A 19,915-nucleotide genomic window follows, 5' to 3' on the forward strand; every position below is an offset into this window, starting at 1 on the left:
ACTGACGTGTTTTGTATAATATAACAAAACGTGCACTCTATATTATCTAATCTAAACCCGAGTTAAGCACAGACCGACCGTATTTCAGGCATTTAAACGAAAACCCATTAAAAATAAATAATAATAATATATATTGTTTAAAGGGATATGTCGCCGCCCTGTGGCTCTTTCATAGCGTTGCATGTGTGTACTTCCTTCCTGTACATTTGTAGGGCGGAGGAGAGGCGGAAGCAGAGTAGACATTTCTCTTTCGCTGAGCAGAAGCAGTATTATAACTCAAGATGCCGGTGAGTAAATCCTCAAAAAAAAAATCTAAAAACAACCATCGTTTGCCGTGAGATTTGGGAGGAATGCTCTTATTGAAACTACTGTCGATGATGCAACGGCCTTCTTTGATAAACTGTGGGCAAAAGGCTCGAGCCTCTTGCTATCCTGGTTAGCTACCTTACTATCACTAACGTTAAGAGATGTGCGATTAATGATGTATTTATTCACTCTGTGTGAATGTACACACGTCATCAGGTTACTTAAATTAAACGGGTTATATGTGTACAGTACACCCGAGTTGTAAATGGATGGATGTTATTTAATGTGATGATTTGTTCCAGGCGTACCACTCCAACTTGATGGATGCAGACACCAAAATGATTGGAAACATGGCTATGCTTCCACTCAAGACACAGTTCAAGGGACCTGGCCCCAAAGAAAGTATGTTTCTGTACTGCGTCTTGTCCTAACTATGCAATATATTTCATATTCAAAGAGAAACCACTGTTTATTGTCAAGTGTCAACTTAAGTAATGCGTTCTTGATCTATTGTACATCCCTGGTACTTTTATACACAGTTCTGTGCCATATATACACACTGATATATGGCACAGAACTAAGTTTAGGCCTGATTTATAGTATGACAAGTAGGCTTGCTGTATAATTCAGGATTAGGTCACAGGAGTTTACTGATGGTAATGTTATATCCATATATGGTATATGATGTGTCCATCATCAGTTTGTGGTTTTTAGGTCCAGCTGTCAAATTTGTCATGTGTGTGTGTTCACTGTGTTGCCATTTTAAGTCCTGGAAGGGTTGTTTTTGGAGTGACTTGTTTTGTCATTTCAGCCAAAGACTCGGACATCATCGATGAGGCTATCTATTACTTCAAAGCCAATGTCTTCTTTAAGAATTATGAAATCAAGGTTAGACATTTTTCTTGGTTCCAATGCATGGTATGTGACTTAGTATGTGTTTTAGGGAAGTGAGTGACTGGGGCTAGGCAGCGCTTTAAACGTTAAGAGGCACCATGCCTTTTCTAAGCATTATTTACCCCGTACAGATACAAATGGGCTGAGTCCTGAGACCTGCTGTCAGTCATTTTACTCTATGTAGCTGTTAGTATTACAATGTTATGAATTGTCACTATATTTCTGTCAACAATGACAGCAGTTGAGTTTCTTTCTCCATTGCCGTGCCACTTGGTGGCGCTTTTTGCTCTGTTTCTCTGCTGTTTCTACACATGTCTCAACTTGATCCTGCCTTCAGCAATGCAAGCCTCTCATAGTTTTGCAGTAGTTGGACATGACGGGAACTGCACTTTAAGCATGTTTATGTAATAGTTTGCAGGATGTACACAGTGGACTAAATATTTCATTTGATTATAACCACCAAGTGTGTTTTTTGTTTCAGAATGAGGCGGACCGGACATTGATCTATGTCACATTGTACATATCTGAATGCCTAAAGAAGCTACAGAAGGTAAACTACATGTTATTTGATCTACACAAGTATACAATAAACCTAAGGATATTTTACTTCCAAGTTCCTCAGTGTTTATTTAACACTGAGGGTGTGTAAAACAAATTGGCCCAAATGCACCTGGGTCCATTATACCCTCACAATTAACATATTTTACTATGTGTAGCAGAACAAACAAAAAAGGGATGTGTATAATCCAAAACAGAAACACTATTCAAGTATTGGTAGAATACTTATTATGTGACTGATGCATCGTGAATTACAATAGCCAATCAGAATAAACTGGTGGATGTGGATAGGAGGGTTATTGTTCATTAGCCTCCTTGTAACTTGGGCTGCTAAAGTGTCATTATATTGCGTCGTATTTGTATTGTGTGATCCCATGCATTATATACTCAATTGTGACGAACGATATTTGAATTTCAGACATGGCTTATTGCCTCTTATTTGGCAAATGTGCAAAGCATATTTATTCATCCCTGCATTGGCCTTTAGCTTAGGAATAGAAAACTGCAAGGCCTAAGAAAGATACAGAAAATGGTAGTTAATGGCTTAATTGAATGGAGATTAAATTGTTTGGTGATCTCACTCATGCATTGCCGTGTGCTATTATCTTTCCAGTGCAGCTCCAGGGGCCAGGGAGAGAAGGAGATGTATACTCTGGGCATAACTAACTTCCCCATCCCTGGAGAACCTGGTTTCCCTCTCAATGCTATGTATGCCAAGCCTGTAAACAAGCAGGAGGAGGGTACGTAAAACCAGTGAAATTCTACATTAACAATAATCAACTTGTGTTTGTGGAGGCTTAATTGCCTCTGCTGTGTGCATTTGTTCTGTTTCAATAACCAAATGTCTAAGTTCTTTATAACAATTAACAAAGTAACAATTATATATATATATAAGTAGTGTTTATTCATATTTTGGGGAAGTTGACTCTTAAAATAGAAACTTCAGGACCTGAGAATAAGTGTTACTACTGGGTGGGCCTGGCCAACCGGTAAAGCTTCCCTATAAAAAACATAATTGAGGAATCGAAACACTAATATTGACTAGCCTTGGAAATGTTGAAGTAGGTCCTGTGCAATAACTGTGATCTGTGTATCACAGAATGTGTATCACAGAATGGAGTGAGCACCTGATAATAATAGAACCCATTTCCTTTCCAGTTATGCTGACTGCTCCTTTTTCAAGAGCATCCAGTGGTTTCTGGAACACCACAACCTTCTGCTAGCTTCATTCTTGACAATTCACATACTCACATTGCATACTCGGTTGAGAACAGTCGTCCTTTCTGTACCTTTCACTTTTCATGTTTATTTTCATTAAAGTTTTACACATTCCTAAAGTTAACTTCATGATACATGCAGACACGAAGTTTAAATTATTGATATTCACTCTGCCTTTCCTGTTATGCAGTCATAAAAGAAAAGGTTTGTGTTATGTATGGAGATCTGTGATGGAATCAGGGATGGTCCGATCAGGTTTTTTGGAACCGATCACCGAGCACAAAAGTTTCGTCTCCCGATCAATCACCGATCCGATCAAGTTATTATTTATATTTTCTAAATGTTAATGTTTTAACTTTATTTAATTAATTCACTCATGAATTCATTTATATAATTGCCTTATAGTTATTTACCAGCATTACTATGTATTCATTATCATAGCAGTAACTAATTATTCCTTCAGCACTGTGGAAATCAATACCCCAAAATGGCCTCAAGTGGGCATACTGAACGGCTGGTTGATCAGATGCACCGATCGGATCGGTGAATTTACCTTTTGATCTAAACCACCGATTATCGCCGATCATGCTTTGATCGGCCCGATCCGATCCATTGCCGATTGATCGGTAACATCTCTAGAATCAATCCCTTCCAAATGATTTCCACTGTCTTGCTTTCATTATTTTTCCCTTTCACAGTAAAATAAAATTTAAAATTTTCTCAGCAAGTATTTACTACGGTAAATAATGAGCCAAATTTACAGTTAATTAAATTGTTACTTTGTGTTGTGAGCTCTCTGGCTGAAGTCAGTTTGTCATACTTGATGACAATGACGGTGACTTTACTTTGACAGTCATGGTGAGGCTTTTCCTTGTTTCAGAAACCATGAGGGCGTATCTCCAGCAGATCCGCCAGGAGACCGGTTTGAGGCTCTGTGACCGAGTGTTTGACCCTCAGACAGACAAACCTAGCAAGGTGAGAAACATTGTGGAACTCGGAGCAATTATAAAATAAAGCATCTAAATAGTTCCTCTACTGCATAATTGGCTTTCATCTGTCTTTTGATGGTCAAAAGTGGTTAAAGTTCAGTCCTTTGTTGAAATGACTTCTGAGGTATTTGAACTACACATACTTAAAATGAACATCAATGAGAAACGCTAGGTTGCTACTGTAAGCTAACCAGCTTTGTATATACTGTCCAATTAATGGCAACAATTTAATGTATTATTTGTAATTTCGTATTAATCATATTGTAATTTAAAGCACAAGTAAAGGTGGGGGAAAAAAAGCTTTTATTTTTAACCTGGTCAGCTGTGTAATCAATTTATATAATACTGATCAGGGATCATTAAATGGCACATGCATCAATATAAAAAAATGTGACCTGAGTTTTTAATTGAGGTTTGGTTCTAAAATACTAGCCTGGCATCCAGACTGCTTCTCGACATTCAGGAAAACGGGAGAAAACGGGTCTGTAGTGGGTGAGACCAGTATTGTCTGCGTGATATTTTTTTGTAGCGAGATTCGGCCAAGCTCCACCCTGCCAGCGCGTGATTGGCTGAAAGACACCCACTACAGTCCCTTTGAGCCGCATCGGACGCAGAAGCAGTCCCCACAACGATATTTACTATTCTGTACCCCAGTCCCCAGTAGATCTAACTCGGACGGCACTGAGTGACGTTCGCACTGCTACTTCACATCAATCAATTACCAATGCAGTGGATGGTCTGGCTGAAAGTTTTGTATTTAACAGTGGCTTATTTCTGTCTTTCTTTCAGTGGTGGGTTTGCTTTGTCAAGAAGCAGTTCATGAACAAAAGTCTGTCAGCTCCTGGACAATAAACACATTATGATCTCCACTTTGTACTCTGCACATGTTTTCTTTTTTTCTTTATTATTTTGTGCTTCTGGGTTTGTGTGGCCAACATGATTTTTTTTATATTGAATACAAGTCCAAGGGTATGTCTAACCTTGTCTGGTTGTTAATCGATTTTGAGCTGGTGCTTAATTCAATGAAGCAATCATAGAGATCGGAAATTAATCTGTCATATTTAATCCTCTGTGCCTCACATTTTAAAGAGTGAATAAAGTTGGTCATAATAATCATCTGTTTCAACTGATTGTAGATAAACAGTGTAACACTAAAGAAAATAAGTACAATTTAATGCAGCACTTTCTTTGCATATAGTTTGTAGTGTCCATTTTGGAGGTACAACTCATAAATGAGTAACGATGTTAGTGAAGAATATCCATACTGAGCTTTATTGCTGGTAACAATGTTCACAAACCTTTTTGAATGGGTGAAATTGCATACCTAAGATCAGTGGTTTTCAAACTTGTTGCCTAAAGCACACCAATGAGTAAGTTAAAATATCAAGGCAAGCCTGCATGTATTCATACTAGAGATAATAGCAGCTGTGCAAGAAAATGCCACATTATGCAGTTGTGGATTGGCAATGTTTAGATCCCTTTTCATTTGTATATATACCGGTACATATTGATTTAGCCTCTATTAGGAAATGAATGCTGTTATATTATTGTAAATTATAAAAATCAAGGCACGCCTCTACTTGTCGCACACCAGTGTTAGGACCCACTGACCTTTAACATTCACATGAATGGTATCGGCAAAGGGAAAAAAACATGGGCTTCTCAAAGGGAATACAAAAGCAGGCAACTTAGTTTCAATAACATTCTTCATATTTACACTCATAAAAATACCACTGTAGATATTTTATTACAAAAAATATCTGCTTCATGTCTCAACTGCAACATTTCTGGTTTCTCAATCAAAAACACATTGAGCTAAAAAATAAATAAAAGTGGAAGCATCCTGACAGTTTTCACATTTCTTTTGCTTAGGAGAGAAATTAAGGCAGTATTGTGATGTTTTTTTTCCTATGAGAAGGAACACCCGCTGCCAAGCACTTATTTGTCTCTCCATACTGTAAGTGAGGTGACTAAATGTAGATGGCTCAGTGTGGCAGACTGAATGAAAATACCGTATCTTCAGTGTAGCCTGACGGCGTGTTGCGGGTTTGAGTCCCGATACCGTCGGCCTTTGCTACATGTCACTCCCCATCTCTCGCCCCCATTTCCGGTCAGACTACAGTTGTCTAGCTAGATCAATAAAGGCATAAAAGCCACAAAAAACATGCATCAAACAAAACAAATATAAAGTATACACAATTAGTTAGAACAATTGGTTATATCTTTCCCTAGATCTTTTTACAAATATGCCCATATGAAAAATGTTAGGCTACTCCCTCTATTGCAACTGAGCCTGCTGTATAGTTGTTGCATGTGGTGGTGGCTGATTTTGTTCAGAAATTGGGACCGTATCTATGTTCCCCAGGTTCTATGTTCCCCACTTTCTTACCACCTAACCTAACCCTAACCTCACAAAAACTAATGCTGTGAGGTGGGGAACATAGAGAGGGCCCCCAGAAATTCACATTGACATGTTTTCGGAAACCCAGAAATTCACATCGACTTGTTTTCGGAAACCCAAACCAACCAGTCACCTTTTCATTTTGTTTCTTAAATGTTTGCATCTTAATAGTGCTGGATTGGGTGCCTCCAACTTCTTGATTTCAATTTCAATGTAATAAATGGGTGATGTAGTGAAGAAGTCGATCTCTGATTATGGCAGTTCTTTAGCATGTATCCAAGTTGAGTAAGGGAACAGAATTGCATTGTAAGGATTTTTTATTAATGTATTGTATCACGTATTGTTTTGCCACGAGATATCATTTGAACGAGCCGCCCTTGCTAGCGTCAGGTTTACCAGTCTGTAACACAAAGGCTTGGGGCATGCTATTAAAATACCCACAGTAGCCCATAAAACAATTCTAGTATAATCTGCAGAATTCCATATAAATTAATGTTTTAATAGTTTAGAAATTCATCATAATCAGTGCCACCATCTGTTTAGCATTGTAAAGATTTGTCTGCATACCAACATCTTTAAAATTCATATATATATATATATTTATTTTGTTTTTGTTTTTTTGGGTGGGCTTACAGTATAACCATACTGTAAGCTAATGTTCAAAAAGTAAGTGTACATATATAAATATTGCTCAACAGGAACCTGAGTCCTGCCCAGCAATTCTTTATTCAACAGTTGAGCTTTCAGTGCAACCACTACTTTAGTCCCCTTCAATTCCTATCTGGGAAAAAACAAAACCAACATCAATGCCATGAAATTGGGATCTGATCACAGAAACAAATATTTTGGCTACATATTCAGAAAGCTTGCATAATACTGAAATGTCCATTATCCAAGTTTTTTTATGATTAATGTCAAATATTCATGTGGTTCTAAAAGCAAGCATTCACACTCATGAGGACATCAAGTTGACATACAGCAGGGGTTGGTAATATTATGAAGGTACATTGTCAATAAACAGTGCCTAGACAGGTTGTGTGCAGTCTGCAATGCACTTTCACCAGGCAAAACAACTAATGAAATATAACAAAACATTTGAATTGCAATTCTTCCTTCCTGTAATTTAGGTAACAGTTTTGTGATCATAATCTCCGTGAGTTTATCATCTGTCACCGTTTGTACTTCCTGGGAGTGATGGTTGGGCAATGCTGCATCCTTGGCTACTGCCACACAATATCCATAATGTCCACTTTGCTCCGTCTTGTCAAGGCATTTTTGAATAAAATGTGGACTGACTGAAGCCAGATCACAACATTATATCACCCACTTAAATTACCAAGACATTCTCGGTAACTTTAAGCTCAGCAGTGCAAGTTGTACTAAATTGTATTTACCATTTAAAAGTTACCACATAGATAAAAAGATAATCTTACAAAGATAATCTTCAAAATGTACATACAGATCATGCAAATTCATACTATTCCCTTCGCAACTCACAGGGTAGGTGAGTCATTCTAAGAGAAAATATGGCTTAACCCCCAAAAAATTGATACAAAAGGTTTTTCAATGGATTCTGGTAGTATTGGGTGTGCTAAATAACATACTCAAAATCTACCAAAATCTACCTCCCCGAAAGCCGCCATTTTCAAGATGGCGTCTGAGTTGACTGTGGGGAGCTTAAAATGGCTATATCTCAAATGGAAAAGATTTTGCTAATATTTTGCCAACTGATTCTGGTACCTCTGGACATTCTTTAGAGCATACTAAAAATAGAGGAAAATATTCCTTTCGGAAAGGCTTAATTTTCAAGATGGCACGTGACTGGCGTCCACGATGGCTGCAGGAGCTGGGATTTAATATGTAAAAAATCATATCAATTATGCACTTGGTGACACGTTTTTTACTTTTGGCATGGTGTTAGGTATGGACATAAGTTTTTCAAAAACCATCGGCAACAAGTTGGGCTAGCCCCCTAGTTGTCTGTTTGAAATTAATTCATTATTAAATAGGTCTATACATGGTTGAAACCCCAAATAATTGATGGAAGAGATTTTTCAATGGATTCTCTTACTATTGGGTATGCTAAATAACATACTAAAAGCTTAGGGAAAGAAAACTACTGGAAATGCATACTTTTCAAGATGGCACATATTCCCTCCCAATTTATATGCATTTTAAGCTCCCATGGACACCATCGTGAAGATTATGCCTTTTCAGTGGTTTGTTTCTCCTAAGCTTTTAGGATGTTATTTAGCATACCTAATAGTAACAGAATCCATTGAAAAATCTCTACCATCAATTATTTGGGGTTTCAACCATGTATAGACCTATTTAATAATGAATTCATTTCAAACAGATAACTAGGGGGCTAGCCCAACTTGTTGCTGATGGTTTTTGAAAACCTTATGTCCATACCCAACACCATGCCAAAAGTCAAAAACGTGTCACCAAGTGCATAATTGTGATGATTTTTTACATATTAAATCCCAGTTTATAGGCATTTAAGCTCCAGCAGCCATCGTGGACGCCAGTCACGCGCCATCTTGAAAATGAAACCTTTCCGAAAGGAATATTTTCCTCTATTTTTAGTATGCTCTAAAGAATGTCCAGAGGTACCAGAATCAGTTGACAAAATATTAGCAAAATCTTTTCCATTTGAGATATAGCCATTTTAAGCTCCCCGCAGTCAACGCGGACGCCATCTTGAAAATGGCGGCTTTCGGGGAGGTAGATTTTGAGTATGTTATTTAGCACACCCAATACTACCAGAATCCATTGAAAAACCTTTTGTATCAATTTTTTGGGGGTTAAACCTTATATTGACTCACCTAGGGTGTTCCACAAGCGTTTGGCTGCTGGCTGAATAGCAAGAGTATATAAACGTTTTCAGACAGCCTTATTTACTGCCCTTTCTCATGAGCTTCATCTTGACTCTGATCGTCCTACTGACACATGGAACCTTGCATCCAACTAATTACAAATGAAAGATCAACTGTTACTCTGCTTGTTTGTCTGTCTAATCAAACGTTCACTCACTTGTTGCATGTGTCTCTCATCAGTCATACTTGTATAGAATAGAGCTCAAGACAAAGTCAAATGATTTACCAGGTCATTTGTTTTTGCGCTGGTTAAAACGTTTGTTTTCCCACTACAACAGAACACAGTGGACCAAAATTGAAATAGGGTTTATTGCTATGTGGGCAATTGCTTGTTGCTATAAGCCACTGTACTTGCCCTAATAGGCCATCCATCTAAACTGCTCAAAGTTGAATAAGACTTGTTTATAATTTGGTTATGACTGCCTGATAGAATACAGCCATAAAGTGTGTGATTAACCATTTTAGACATTATGGAAGACCTCTGGGCCCATCCACCCAACCTTTATACTTTCCCACCCCGGTTTTCGACTGCTTACCATTTCCACCCAGCTAGGCATTGTATACACTTGTGGAACACCCTGAACTCACAGGAACATCAGTCATCAGTCAACCCAAATCCGCTGGCAAGTGGTGGTACTCCCAAGTTAATTAGAAAACCTAGTCAAAAGCCATCTCCTGACTTTTCCGTACACAGCGTGCAACTTTCTTCTTGAACTCTCCCTTGGGATCCTGCCTCCATTCTTTCTGCAAAGCAGAGCACAAGAAAACCAAAAAATATTTTGGCACAAGCTCTTTCTATGGGCTAAATATTATGAAACCTACAAACTGCTCTCAACCTGGCGTCCCGAAAGCGACACTATACAAGTATAGAAAAGGGCATTCATTTATGAAGAAACATGAAACACAAATGAAAATAGAGATACGTTTCTGCCTGACAGTGACGACATAATATCAATTTTGACCAAACTTAATGAAAGTGCCACGAATTACACAGATGAAAATAGAGATACGTTTCTGCCTGACAGTGACGACATAATATCAATTTTGACCAAACTTAATGAAAGTGCCACGAATTATAGTATGTCAGGAATAACCCCACCTAGAAATATCCCAAAACAAAACCATAAAAGGCACTTACAGCTGCATCTACATTGGCAGGAGATTCATCATTGGGGTCGGCCAACATGGATATAACGCTGATCATGATGGTCTCCACTGTGTGGATTGGCAGCCAACGCTCCTCTGGTTTCTCATAGCCATACTTGTCCTCTCCAGGCTCGTGCAGAATTGAGATGCACACATCGCCATTCTTTGCCACTGACAAAATGGAAAATCAGACATGCACTGGGATTTCTGATATTGTTCCGATATGCATCAGTAGTCAAAATCAGTCGAAAGTCCAAATTGCTCCCTGACTTGTATACATCTGTAGTCAGTACTTTCTAAGCAGAAAACTTTCATTTTTGGCCACAAGAGAGGTTATGATTACCGGTAGAACGGTAAATTTCAAGGCAATTTGGCCGCTAGTTTTCAGGATATGTCCTAGACCACATATTCAGAATGCGTGAGCATAAATCCAGCTTACTTGCTTGAAACCTAACCATGGGAGCTATAAACCACATACTGTATATCTCTTATCGACTGACCCGATTGTCTTTTGTGTTATGTACTGTATGTGCCCCCATATGATCATATTAAACCTGGTTAATTACTTGATCAGATTGAGACTTGTGTGGCAGAAATGTATAGATTGCCAAATATCTGTATTGTGACTTGTTGGCATTCCATGCAAACTCATGGAATTGACAAGTAGAGTAAATATAGTCAGTACTATAATGATTGTTGTTATATAAATTGTGTCCATCACAGACTTCAGTGTGTTCCTGGCAAGTTACAGGTTGATTTCACATTTATATTTTATTAGACTTTCATTTTATTTTATTAGACTATATATTTTATTGTGAGGAAGAGCATACCACTTGAAATGTCACTAATGGATGTGGATAATAAATATTATTAACGGGACCTATGTATGGGCTGTCTTAAAGGAGTAGTTCACCCCCAAAATGACTTTTTTCCTATTGATTACTCATGCCATGGAGACCTGAGTTCCATAAAAAAAAAAATGTGTCGCATTCCTAAGACAATAATTTGATTACAATACATTTACCCCCATTGATTCCAGATGGGGACCCAAATGCGTTCGGGTCCCCATCCGGAAGCAATGGGGGTGAATTTACTCTAATAGGAATGCGACAAATGCAAAAAGATATTATTGAACTCAAGTCTCCATGGTGTGAGTAATCAATAGAAAAAAAGTCATTTTGGGGGTGAACTACTCCTTTAATGTTATATTAGTCTAATAACATATTTTGTAATGTAATGGTCTAGGCGGTAATAGCTAGGCCTGTCACAATTATTACACACCGTAATCGCCTAATAAACATTTTATAAAAATAGTGGAGCCCTAGAGCCAGGGAAGGATAAGGTTTACCATTGGGATGCCATATTTCTGTGATGAACTTCATCTTGGGGGGTCTCAAAGGGTAGTCATGGGGGAAGATGAGGTTTGCTTTGAAGAAACCGCCCTCACTGCAAATGAGATTGATTGATTGAATACTTTATTAGAAGTTTCCATAGGAAAAGTACAGGAACGTATAGTTCAGATACAAGGTCTACTTAATAGGATTAAACCACAAAAAAGCACAATGGCTTGTTTACATTGGGTTCCATTAGTATTCAATTCATTAAAAAAAGAGAAACAAGAGTAAAGTCACAGTGTCAGTGACCAAGGAGGGGGGGGGGGGGGGGGGGGCGAAGGTGGAGGGGCCTTAATTATTTTATACTTTAGCTATTGGAAAATAGCAGACATACAAGCTCACAGCACAGCACCAAGTGCAGCGCTGCGAGCTTGCAGATCTGCTATTTTTGAAAAGTCGTGAAAATCTGTGCAAATCTTTGAATATACTTATTTTTTAAGCAAACATTTCTAACTCAAATTTTGCTTCTGAGGGGTCCCTGGAACTAAATATGTTGAGATGGGCGTCCGTGGCCAAATACTTATCATTTATCACATGAAAACGTTTGAGCACCACTGACATAGAAACATAGGTTTTTCGAAAAACCTTACAAGGATTGGAAATATTCAAAGACTTGGACACATTTTCACAATTGTTCAAAAATAGCAGATCTACAAGCTCCCTATCTGCTATTTTCAATAGTTAAAGCACAACATAATGCGTAATAATCTAACTCTATGGTAATAATGCATAATCACAGTCTAAATGGGTTAAACTCCCTACCCCATGAAGAACATTCATGGGGGGCCCGCAGTGAATCCTTGTACCCAGGGCACAGAATTTGGTGCGACACCCCTGAATACATCACAGCCATTTAATTTCAACTCACAACAGTGTATCCTGAGGCCCGATGATGACCACTTCCCACTGGTAGATGTCATCGTCATCTATGAGACCAGCAGAGAAGCCCTCTACAGGGTTCTTGTTTAACTCTGGAACAAAACACTTGGGTTAGGATATTGATTGATTGATTCAAGAATTTATTAGAAGTTTGCATTAGAAAAAAAAGTACAGTTTCACGACAGCACAAATCACTGGTACAAGGTCTACTAAAAAGGAGATCCTAGAAAGCCAAGGCTTATTTCCACAGGAACCACACTTTTTGTATCTCATATAACATTGAAAGACAGTGTTACATTTCCCATAAATACTAGATATTGTCTAGGTCAGGATTTGAGTTGTTGTAATAAGTGTAATGTGATAATAAGACACTGTTGTCTAATCCTGTCCACTACATCTTTAAATGGCACACTCTTTTTGATACCAATACGTTTGTACTTTTACTCAAGCATTTTGAATTATTACGTACTTCTACTTGTAATGGAGTAGGCTTTTTTATTTCTATATCGCACTGCAATATTGACACTTTTCCTTAAAACATTTGAGTACTTCTTCCACCACTGCACGTGTCTTCTAAAAGGATATATGCGACTCTGAGCTCCTCGTAAATATCATTTATCATTGGACACACATGGGAGTGCTGACATACAACCAGCAACGATTGGCTAACCAACATTTTAGCATTGACATTTACAACGTTCAAATAGTTCATTACGGGATGACTACCCTAAAAAACAACAACAATGACATCACAGCTGTCGCCAAAATTAACACTTTAATCATCATCGGCGAGAACTTTACCTGCAAGTTGTTTACGAAGTAACAGTGATGATTGATCAGTCATGTTATGTTATTGATTGGATCAGTAATGTCACTCCAGTTCAACTAAACGGCTAATAACGCTTACTATCCGCAGCACCGTCGACCACGTTTGTTGCAGGCCCTGTTGTTGGCTGGCACTGTAATCTCTGCAAACAACTCAAGTTACCAGAAACGAGGTTAACTTAACACTGTTCTAAAGAGAGAGAGAGCAGTCTGTCACCACCACCACACAAGCTGAGGCACACAGAGCGCGCATGCGCAACTTCAAGCACTGGCAGTGCTTCCGGGTGCTTGCCAGCCAAGGAGTACATTGAACAAGGAGAAGCCGTTGTTGGCTACCCAGCCAAATGGACCCTTATGGGTCCACTTGGTTTCATTTTAAAGTATTGTTAAACATCTGCATTTACCGTAAGAAGTTATGATAAATGTAAAGCCTGTTATCTCTCCTATGGTAGGCTACCACATCAGTACAGCATAGAAATGTGGCCAAATATGTACAATAAAAAAGTGGTCCACAGCTCAAATGCTGAACAAATAATGGGTCTTGAAATGAAAATATATAGGCCTAGGCTACTTGAAAAGTGATTTAGGGCCATCCTTGAGAAGCAACTTCGTGTTACTATCACACTCTAGTCTCTGCCCTCTCAATCTGTTTTTGTTGTCTTGTCCAGGAGCCATATTATTATCAACAACTTAACCTCAAAAACCTCTACATTATTTTGAAATTGCAGATAAAGCTCACAAAGTGTCACACACAAGAACATTACTAAGAAAATAATTGTTTGAATAATTTATTTTTTGACTAAAATAACATATTGGAATGCCAATGTAGACAGATAGGGGTTGAATATACATAGTATTGTGGAGGGTAACCTCACAACGTCCTAACTCCACAAAGAGCATATATGATATTATATCAACATTGTTATGGTCTCATACACAACACTGACATTTTCCAACCTCTGATTGTAGGCCTACTTTGTAATAATATTTGCCCCTATAGGCTACTTCGAAACAGATCCCCTTAGGACTGAAAGACTACTATTCTGAAACCAGTAGCATCCCACCATTTTGGAACTGGAAAACTGAAAAACTGAAAAACCAACTGGAAAACTGGACTTGCTCAGTTTTGTTCAGTCGCCCCTCGCCGTCGGTAAGATTGAGGGAGTTGTAGAATAGTTTACTACTGCTCCAAAACCAAGCCAAAACAAGCCAGAGACATTTTCCCGTCGCATATTTTTACTAAATACCATATTCTCAATCTCAACTCTCAATTCCTATTCCAATCGGATCCAAAGCAAAGCTAGTAGTAGGCTAGTAATAGTCCATCAAGTGCCCGTGTTGTTGTTTTCTTTTTTTTCCTCCTCTGCACGGAGAACAGAGCTGCCTCCGGCCGGGTTAGGGTTGCCAGATTCTGTGAGTGAAATACGCGACCAGGTCTATGAAAATAAGCCCAAAAGCGCGACCAGTTTCACCTCTGAACTCTATTACATTAGTTATTTTATAAAATAATGTTGAAAGCAAGGCCAAATAAGCAACTACACTTCAGAAACAAGCCCAAACAAAAGCAACCCACATCTAGCAACATTATAGGAAAACAGGATCAACGTTGCTTATAAGGAGCAGACCTGGCACCACTGCCATACAGTAACTACAGTCGGCGTCGTCTGAAAAAAATAAAATAAAAAATAAGTGCTTAGTTTTTTGCAGTTCTTTGCAGTCTGTGTACAGTCAGAAGGAGTCTCCTGTAGGCTGTTTGGTGTGTAGACACCTTTATAGTCAGGTGCGCCTTATATATGAAAACAGTTTGAAAATAGACCATTCATTGACAGTGCGCCTTATAGTCAGGTGCGCCTTATAGTCCAGAAAATACTGTAATATGATTTCTATTAAACTAAATTATAATCATACATTTCTACTATATTAGCACTCCAATCCACTCATACAAATGTATTAAAATGTTATAACTTCCCTCTACATAAAATCTACATGGCACCTCAGTAATTTTGGGAAATCTAGCAGCTCCGGGAAAACGTTATCTTCATTCTTTCTTTTGAATACTTTTTATTTGCAGAGTTTAGATTATTAAAGTAAATGCAAAGAATCTTGGTGAGTAACAGATGGAGGAGATGATCCTCTTCGTCTTTCCCCATTTAATAATCTGTTCTTCTGAAAACGCCATCACAGAAAAAAAAATCTGAACAAGGATTTCCTTCTTTGCTTCTGCATTCAAACATGCTTAATATGTAATTATTACCACTGTGGTGGAAGAACTTTGCCTGTTGATTTTTAGATTATTTGTTATCCCATCTTAATCTTGCTGATCTTGTATCTACATTGTTTGTTGTATATCTCTGCTCTCATTTGTTTAAAGCAGTTCATGAAAGTATCAGGAACTACCATTGGTGGTTATTTGGAACATTTTCCTTTTACATCTAACCTTAAAGCACCGTGCCGGTCATAACATGTATTTGTATACTCACAGCTGTGGCCCTATGCCTATATCTCTAGTCTGTACCATATATATAAAACTTGCTGCTGTTGTCATGATCTGGCATATGAAAAGTGAACAAAAATGGTGACTTGCATCAAAATGTGTTGAGCCCATATGGATTGAGTATATTTGTCTCTGTGAATTGTTCAAATGTGTCACTGTCACATTAGCCTATTAGTGGGGCTGGGGCCTCTGCTGTTTCTTTTTGCAATCTGTCTTAAAGCAAGTTGTCACCAGTTTATATACAATACCCATACAAAATGATGCAAGATTCCTAAAATCAACAGATTTTCTTTTTCCAAGCCCCCTTTCTTTTGGAGCTATAAGATGCAGATACAAACTAGAAAAAGTGATCCTCGGAGCACAGGTCTCCGCCAGGTCAGGTACGTTATTATGGGCCAGCAATGTTTGGAATTCACCAATCAGGATGGAATATGAAAAATCTGATGGATCCATCCTGATCACTTGACTATAGAGATAATGTATACAGATTTGCGTGATGTTAATTTGTAGGAGTAATATATAAAAAAAGAAAATCGTTTGGTCTCCTGGTGGTGCTATAATAGGGCAATATTAAAAGTTTGTGCAAAAGTTTCACAGCAAATAGAGGTTATGTTCATGATTTGCAGCATTTTGTTAAAAATGGACCACTTCTGCAAACTTTAGTACAATATAGGCCTACAAGTTTTACACAGACCGGTGCAGTTTCTCCTTTGTTTCATATTAAGTTGTATATCTCAATAGATACATTAGTGACTGCATAGAAATGTAAATAAATGGAGAACTAGTGATAGTAATTTACTGATAGTTGAATGTATTAGTAATAACAGCGGTATTCTATATGTATTCTAAGAAGTGTGTGTACTTGACAGAACCCAACAGTAGATGGCAGTGCAAACCACAGAGGAAACCTTTTAGGTATTATAATCTTTCTTGCATGCAGTGAGATTCTCTCTCTCTCTCTCTCTCTCTCTCTCTCTCTCTCTCTCTCTCTCTCTATCTCTCTCTCTCTCCCTCTCCCTCTCCCTCTCTCCCTCTCTCTCTCTCTCTCCAGAGAAGCTTGCAGATCTGCTATTTTCAAAAGATTTGTAGACATTTGAAATCTTGAAATGGGACTTTCTGCATAATGCCTACCCTTACTTTTGTTACTTTATGTACTTTTTTATGCCAATACTTTTGTATTTATATTTATTATATTTTATATAAGTACATTTTGAATTGAATTCTGGGAATTGTACTTTTCCCACCACAGCACTGCAGGAAAAGGCCCTGGATGGCTACACACGGATGCCACAAATGGCATTTGATGTCACATGGGAGGAACACATCAGAAATATGGACCTCTACAGAGGCCTCCTGCGGGTCAAGGTCAGGGCACTGTGTCAGGCACCCAGAACTGATGGCGACCCCACTGACACTGAGGAAGCCAACCCAAGGCACAGATAGGAGGATGAACGGACTCACACCACCTACGTGTACGTGGACACACTGCAGAGTAACAGCGGAGCCAGCAACACTGCAGAGCTCCGGACCCTGATGCTGGATATAGGAATAGAGGGTGGCGATCCAGGAGTCCCCAGTTGGTGCATTTACAGTAAATATCGCTTTTATCCCAAGCGCTTTACATTCACACACCACACATTCACCAGTCACCACTGCAGCTAGTCCGCACACTCGCATTAGCCTGATTTCAGACTCAGCGCTGGAGCTTGAGTCTGACATTGTCCCCATTGTAAGCGATTTCAAAGGGGAGGGGATTGGTGGGAGGGGTTGTGTTTGACTTGTGTGTACACAAAAACATTCCCCCCTCCCCCTCCCCTCTATGATAGGCATCAAACAGGTTGTTGTCTTTGATGCTTACATTGATTAGAGAGATCACTAACGAGGACTTGACACTTTTATGGCCCAATCAATTACCTTAGTGCACAATCCCTTTGAAGTTCAAAGGGAGCAATTAAGAGCTCTGGCTGAGCTACCCCTCCCTCCACTGTTTCTGTTGATTTTCTGTTTCTGCTGATTTGCTTGTCTCGTTAGACCCACCCCCTCCTCCGAGGCTCCGACTCTCATTGGCCTGGTCTTGCCTCAGACCACACTAGGTTCATTATGCAACACCAGACCAAGAGAAGCAGTCCGCTCAGAGAGTGGGCGGGTCTATGGGCTGGAGCCAGGCAACACTTGCATTGCATTGGCATCGCATTGCATCTGTCAATCACGCTTCCACACAGTTATGATTTAATATGCTAGAGACTAGAGGGCGGTGTTACTCTGTTAAATGTAACAAACATGGTAGACGTGTTACAAACAATCTTGTTTTAAAGTGAAACTTGACACTAAAATATATTTCTGAAAACATTTGAGGTGAAAAAAATGTTACAGAACACGCATGCCGTGTGCAAGGTTGGAGACATTGTTGGAGAACCCTGCCCCGTCTAACCTGACTCCGCCAGATGATGGTTCCTTATACTTCCATCTGCTCAACCGCTCAGAGCCAATCGCTGAAGGAGGCGGTCCATTTTTTTTCAGGCTATTTGGTAGGTGATTGGATGGGGCCGTCTGTCTATCACAGTCTGGGCGTGCTAACTCCAACCACTCGTATTGACGTGTCTGCATGAGTTAGTAGCTGCGCGGCAGGAAAGTAAACACAAGCCTCTTTTTTCAAACGCATTTCACGCCGCGGTCACCTGATGGGAATCGAGACGTGAAGTGCGTTTGAAAAAAAAAAGAGTCTTGCAGCAGCTCGTGGTTGCGGCAAAGATGAATAGTGAAAGAACAACAGTCCAACTGCAACAGGCCCTTCTCGATCGCGTCACACCCGGTCTCACTCAGATCTACAAGCACACAACGCCTCGCATTGCGAGGCGCTGTGTGCTTGTAGGTCGGCTGTTTTCACTAGTTTTGTGCAACAGAGGTTTCTGCCTGACAGTAATGATATTTTAGTGATTATGTTGCGAGGAAAACGTTGAGAGAGAAACATCTTGGTTAGAACTGACTGAAAATAACTTTGTACTTCAAGTTTAAAATGATACTAAATATTTTTTCAAGTGTCCAAATAAATTCCAAATATTATCAAATTATCTCGCGGCACCCCTGCCGTCGCGGCACCCCAGGGTGCCCCGTCACCCACTTTGAAAACCCCTGAGTCTAAGCGGTTCCAGATGGAAGTATGAGGAACTCAATACGCCACCATCTGGCGGAGTCAGGTTAGCCCCCGTCGGCATTGACTGAGATCCAGGTTTAAAACCATGAATTAAACTATTCAGTTAATACAATGAATATTCAGATAATCAAATCTAACTGAAATGTTAGGCTATTAATAGAGTATGCATGGTTCTGCAAAAATATATTGTTTGTTTATTGTTTATCACTTGGTATCATATGGTATGTAGGAGTTGTTTTTCTGCTTTTAATAATAGTATTAAATCTTCTTGGCAGAGCTCAAGAGCCTACATGGCTGATTACATTGTGTTTTGATTTAAATGCACTCCCTCACAAATACCCTTGGAGTCTCCTGTACGTTCCACCAAGAAATTAACAGGCAAGTCAAAAATGATTAATAAATGGCTGATTAATAATTCTAATTTAATCACTTTATTTCAATGAGACCCCGCCCTTGTGTCCAATATCATAAAATTAACATGATGTCATAGTTGTATACTAGGCTACTGTACGACAATAATGTCACATTTGTAGGCAATTGTGTGATTTTCCAGACATATATGATGAACGTGATAAACGTTGATGTTAAACATACAATGATGTCACAGTCAAATATATCAAAGTATTCTTTCCAAGACATTTTAACATGACACTTAATCACGTTTGTGTTTTCCATTTCATGCTGCACAGTTGCATTCTATGTGAGTAGTTGGGCTCTTAACCACTTAAGCCCTATACTTCATCATAATGACAAATAGTGATAATAGCTGAATTGATCT

The 19,915-nt window shown here is 38.9% G+C and overlaps 2 protein-coding genes across 2 annotated transcripts; one reads left to right on the forward strand and one right to left on the reverse strand.

The window, feature by feature from the left end:
- Nucleotides 1–200: 200 nt before the first annotated feature.
- arpc3 (actin related protein 2/3 complex, subunit 3) lies at nucleotides 201–5,501 on the forward strand. Its single transcript, XM_080743076.1, has 7 exons — nucleotides 201–287; nucleotides 609–708; nucleotides 1,118–1,194; nucleotides 1,682–1,750; nucleotides 2,372–2,498; nucleotides 3,857–3,951; nucleotides 4,755–5,501. The coding sequence occupies exons 1-7, from the start codon at nucleotides 282–284 to the stop codon at nucleotides 4,815–4,817; spliced, it is 537 nt and encodes a 178-aa protein (XP_080599202.1). The 5' UTR covers nucleotides 201–281; the 3' UTR covers nucleotides 4,818–5,501.
- A 1,626-nt stretch (nucleotides 5,502–7,127) lies between these two features.
- LOC308299017 (ubiquitin-conjugating enzyme E2 G1-like) lies at nucleotides 7,128–13,698 on the reverse strand. Its single transcript, XM_080742738.1, has 5 exons — nucleotides 13,466–13,698; nucleotides 12,654–12,756; nucleotides 11,740–11,837; nucleotides 10,384–10,562; nucleotides 7,128–9,989 (listed from the first exon to the last, which is right to left on the reverse strand). Exons 1-5 carry the CDS (start codon nucleotides 13,506–13,508, stop codon nucleotides 9,903–9,905), a joined length of 510 nt encoding a protein of 169 aa, XP_080598864.1. The 5' UTR covers nucleotides 13,509–13,698; the 3' UTR covers nucleotides 7,128–9,902.
- Between the last annotated feature and the right edge of the window lie 6,217 nt (nucleotides 13,699–19,915).

Source organism: Nannobrachium achirus (genome assembly GCF_963921795.1).
Source record: "Nannobrachium achirus genome assembly, chromosome: 15".
NCBI lineage: Eukaryota > Metazoa > Chordata > Actinopteri > Myctophiformes > Myctophidae > Nannobrachium > Nannobrachium achirus.

Coding starts and splice junctions, on each gene's coding strand:
- arpc3 (XM_080743076.1), top strand. Junction 1,195..1,681: donor TTAAGAATTATGAAATCAAG/GTTAGACATTTT, acceptor TTTTTGTTTCAG/AATGAGGCGGACCGGACATT. Junction 2,499..3,856: donor TGTAAACAAGCAGGAGGAGG/GTACGTAAAACC, acceptor TCCTTGTTTCAG/AAACCATGAGGGCGTATCTC.
- LOC308299017 (XM_080742738.1), bottom strand. CDS start 13,508: ATGACTGATCAATCATCACTGTTACTTCGTAAACAACTTGCAG. Junction 11,838..12,653: donor GGGCCTCAGGATACACTGTT/GTGAGTTGAAAT, acceptor TCTCATTTGCAG/TGAGGGCGGTTTCTTCAAAG. Junction 9,990..10,383: donor CTGCCAATGTAGATGCAGCT/GTAAGTGCCTTT, acceptor TCTGCTTTGCAG/AAAGAATGGAGGCAGGATCC.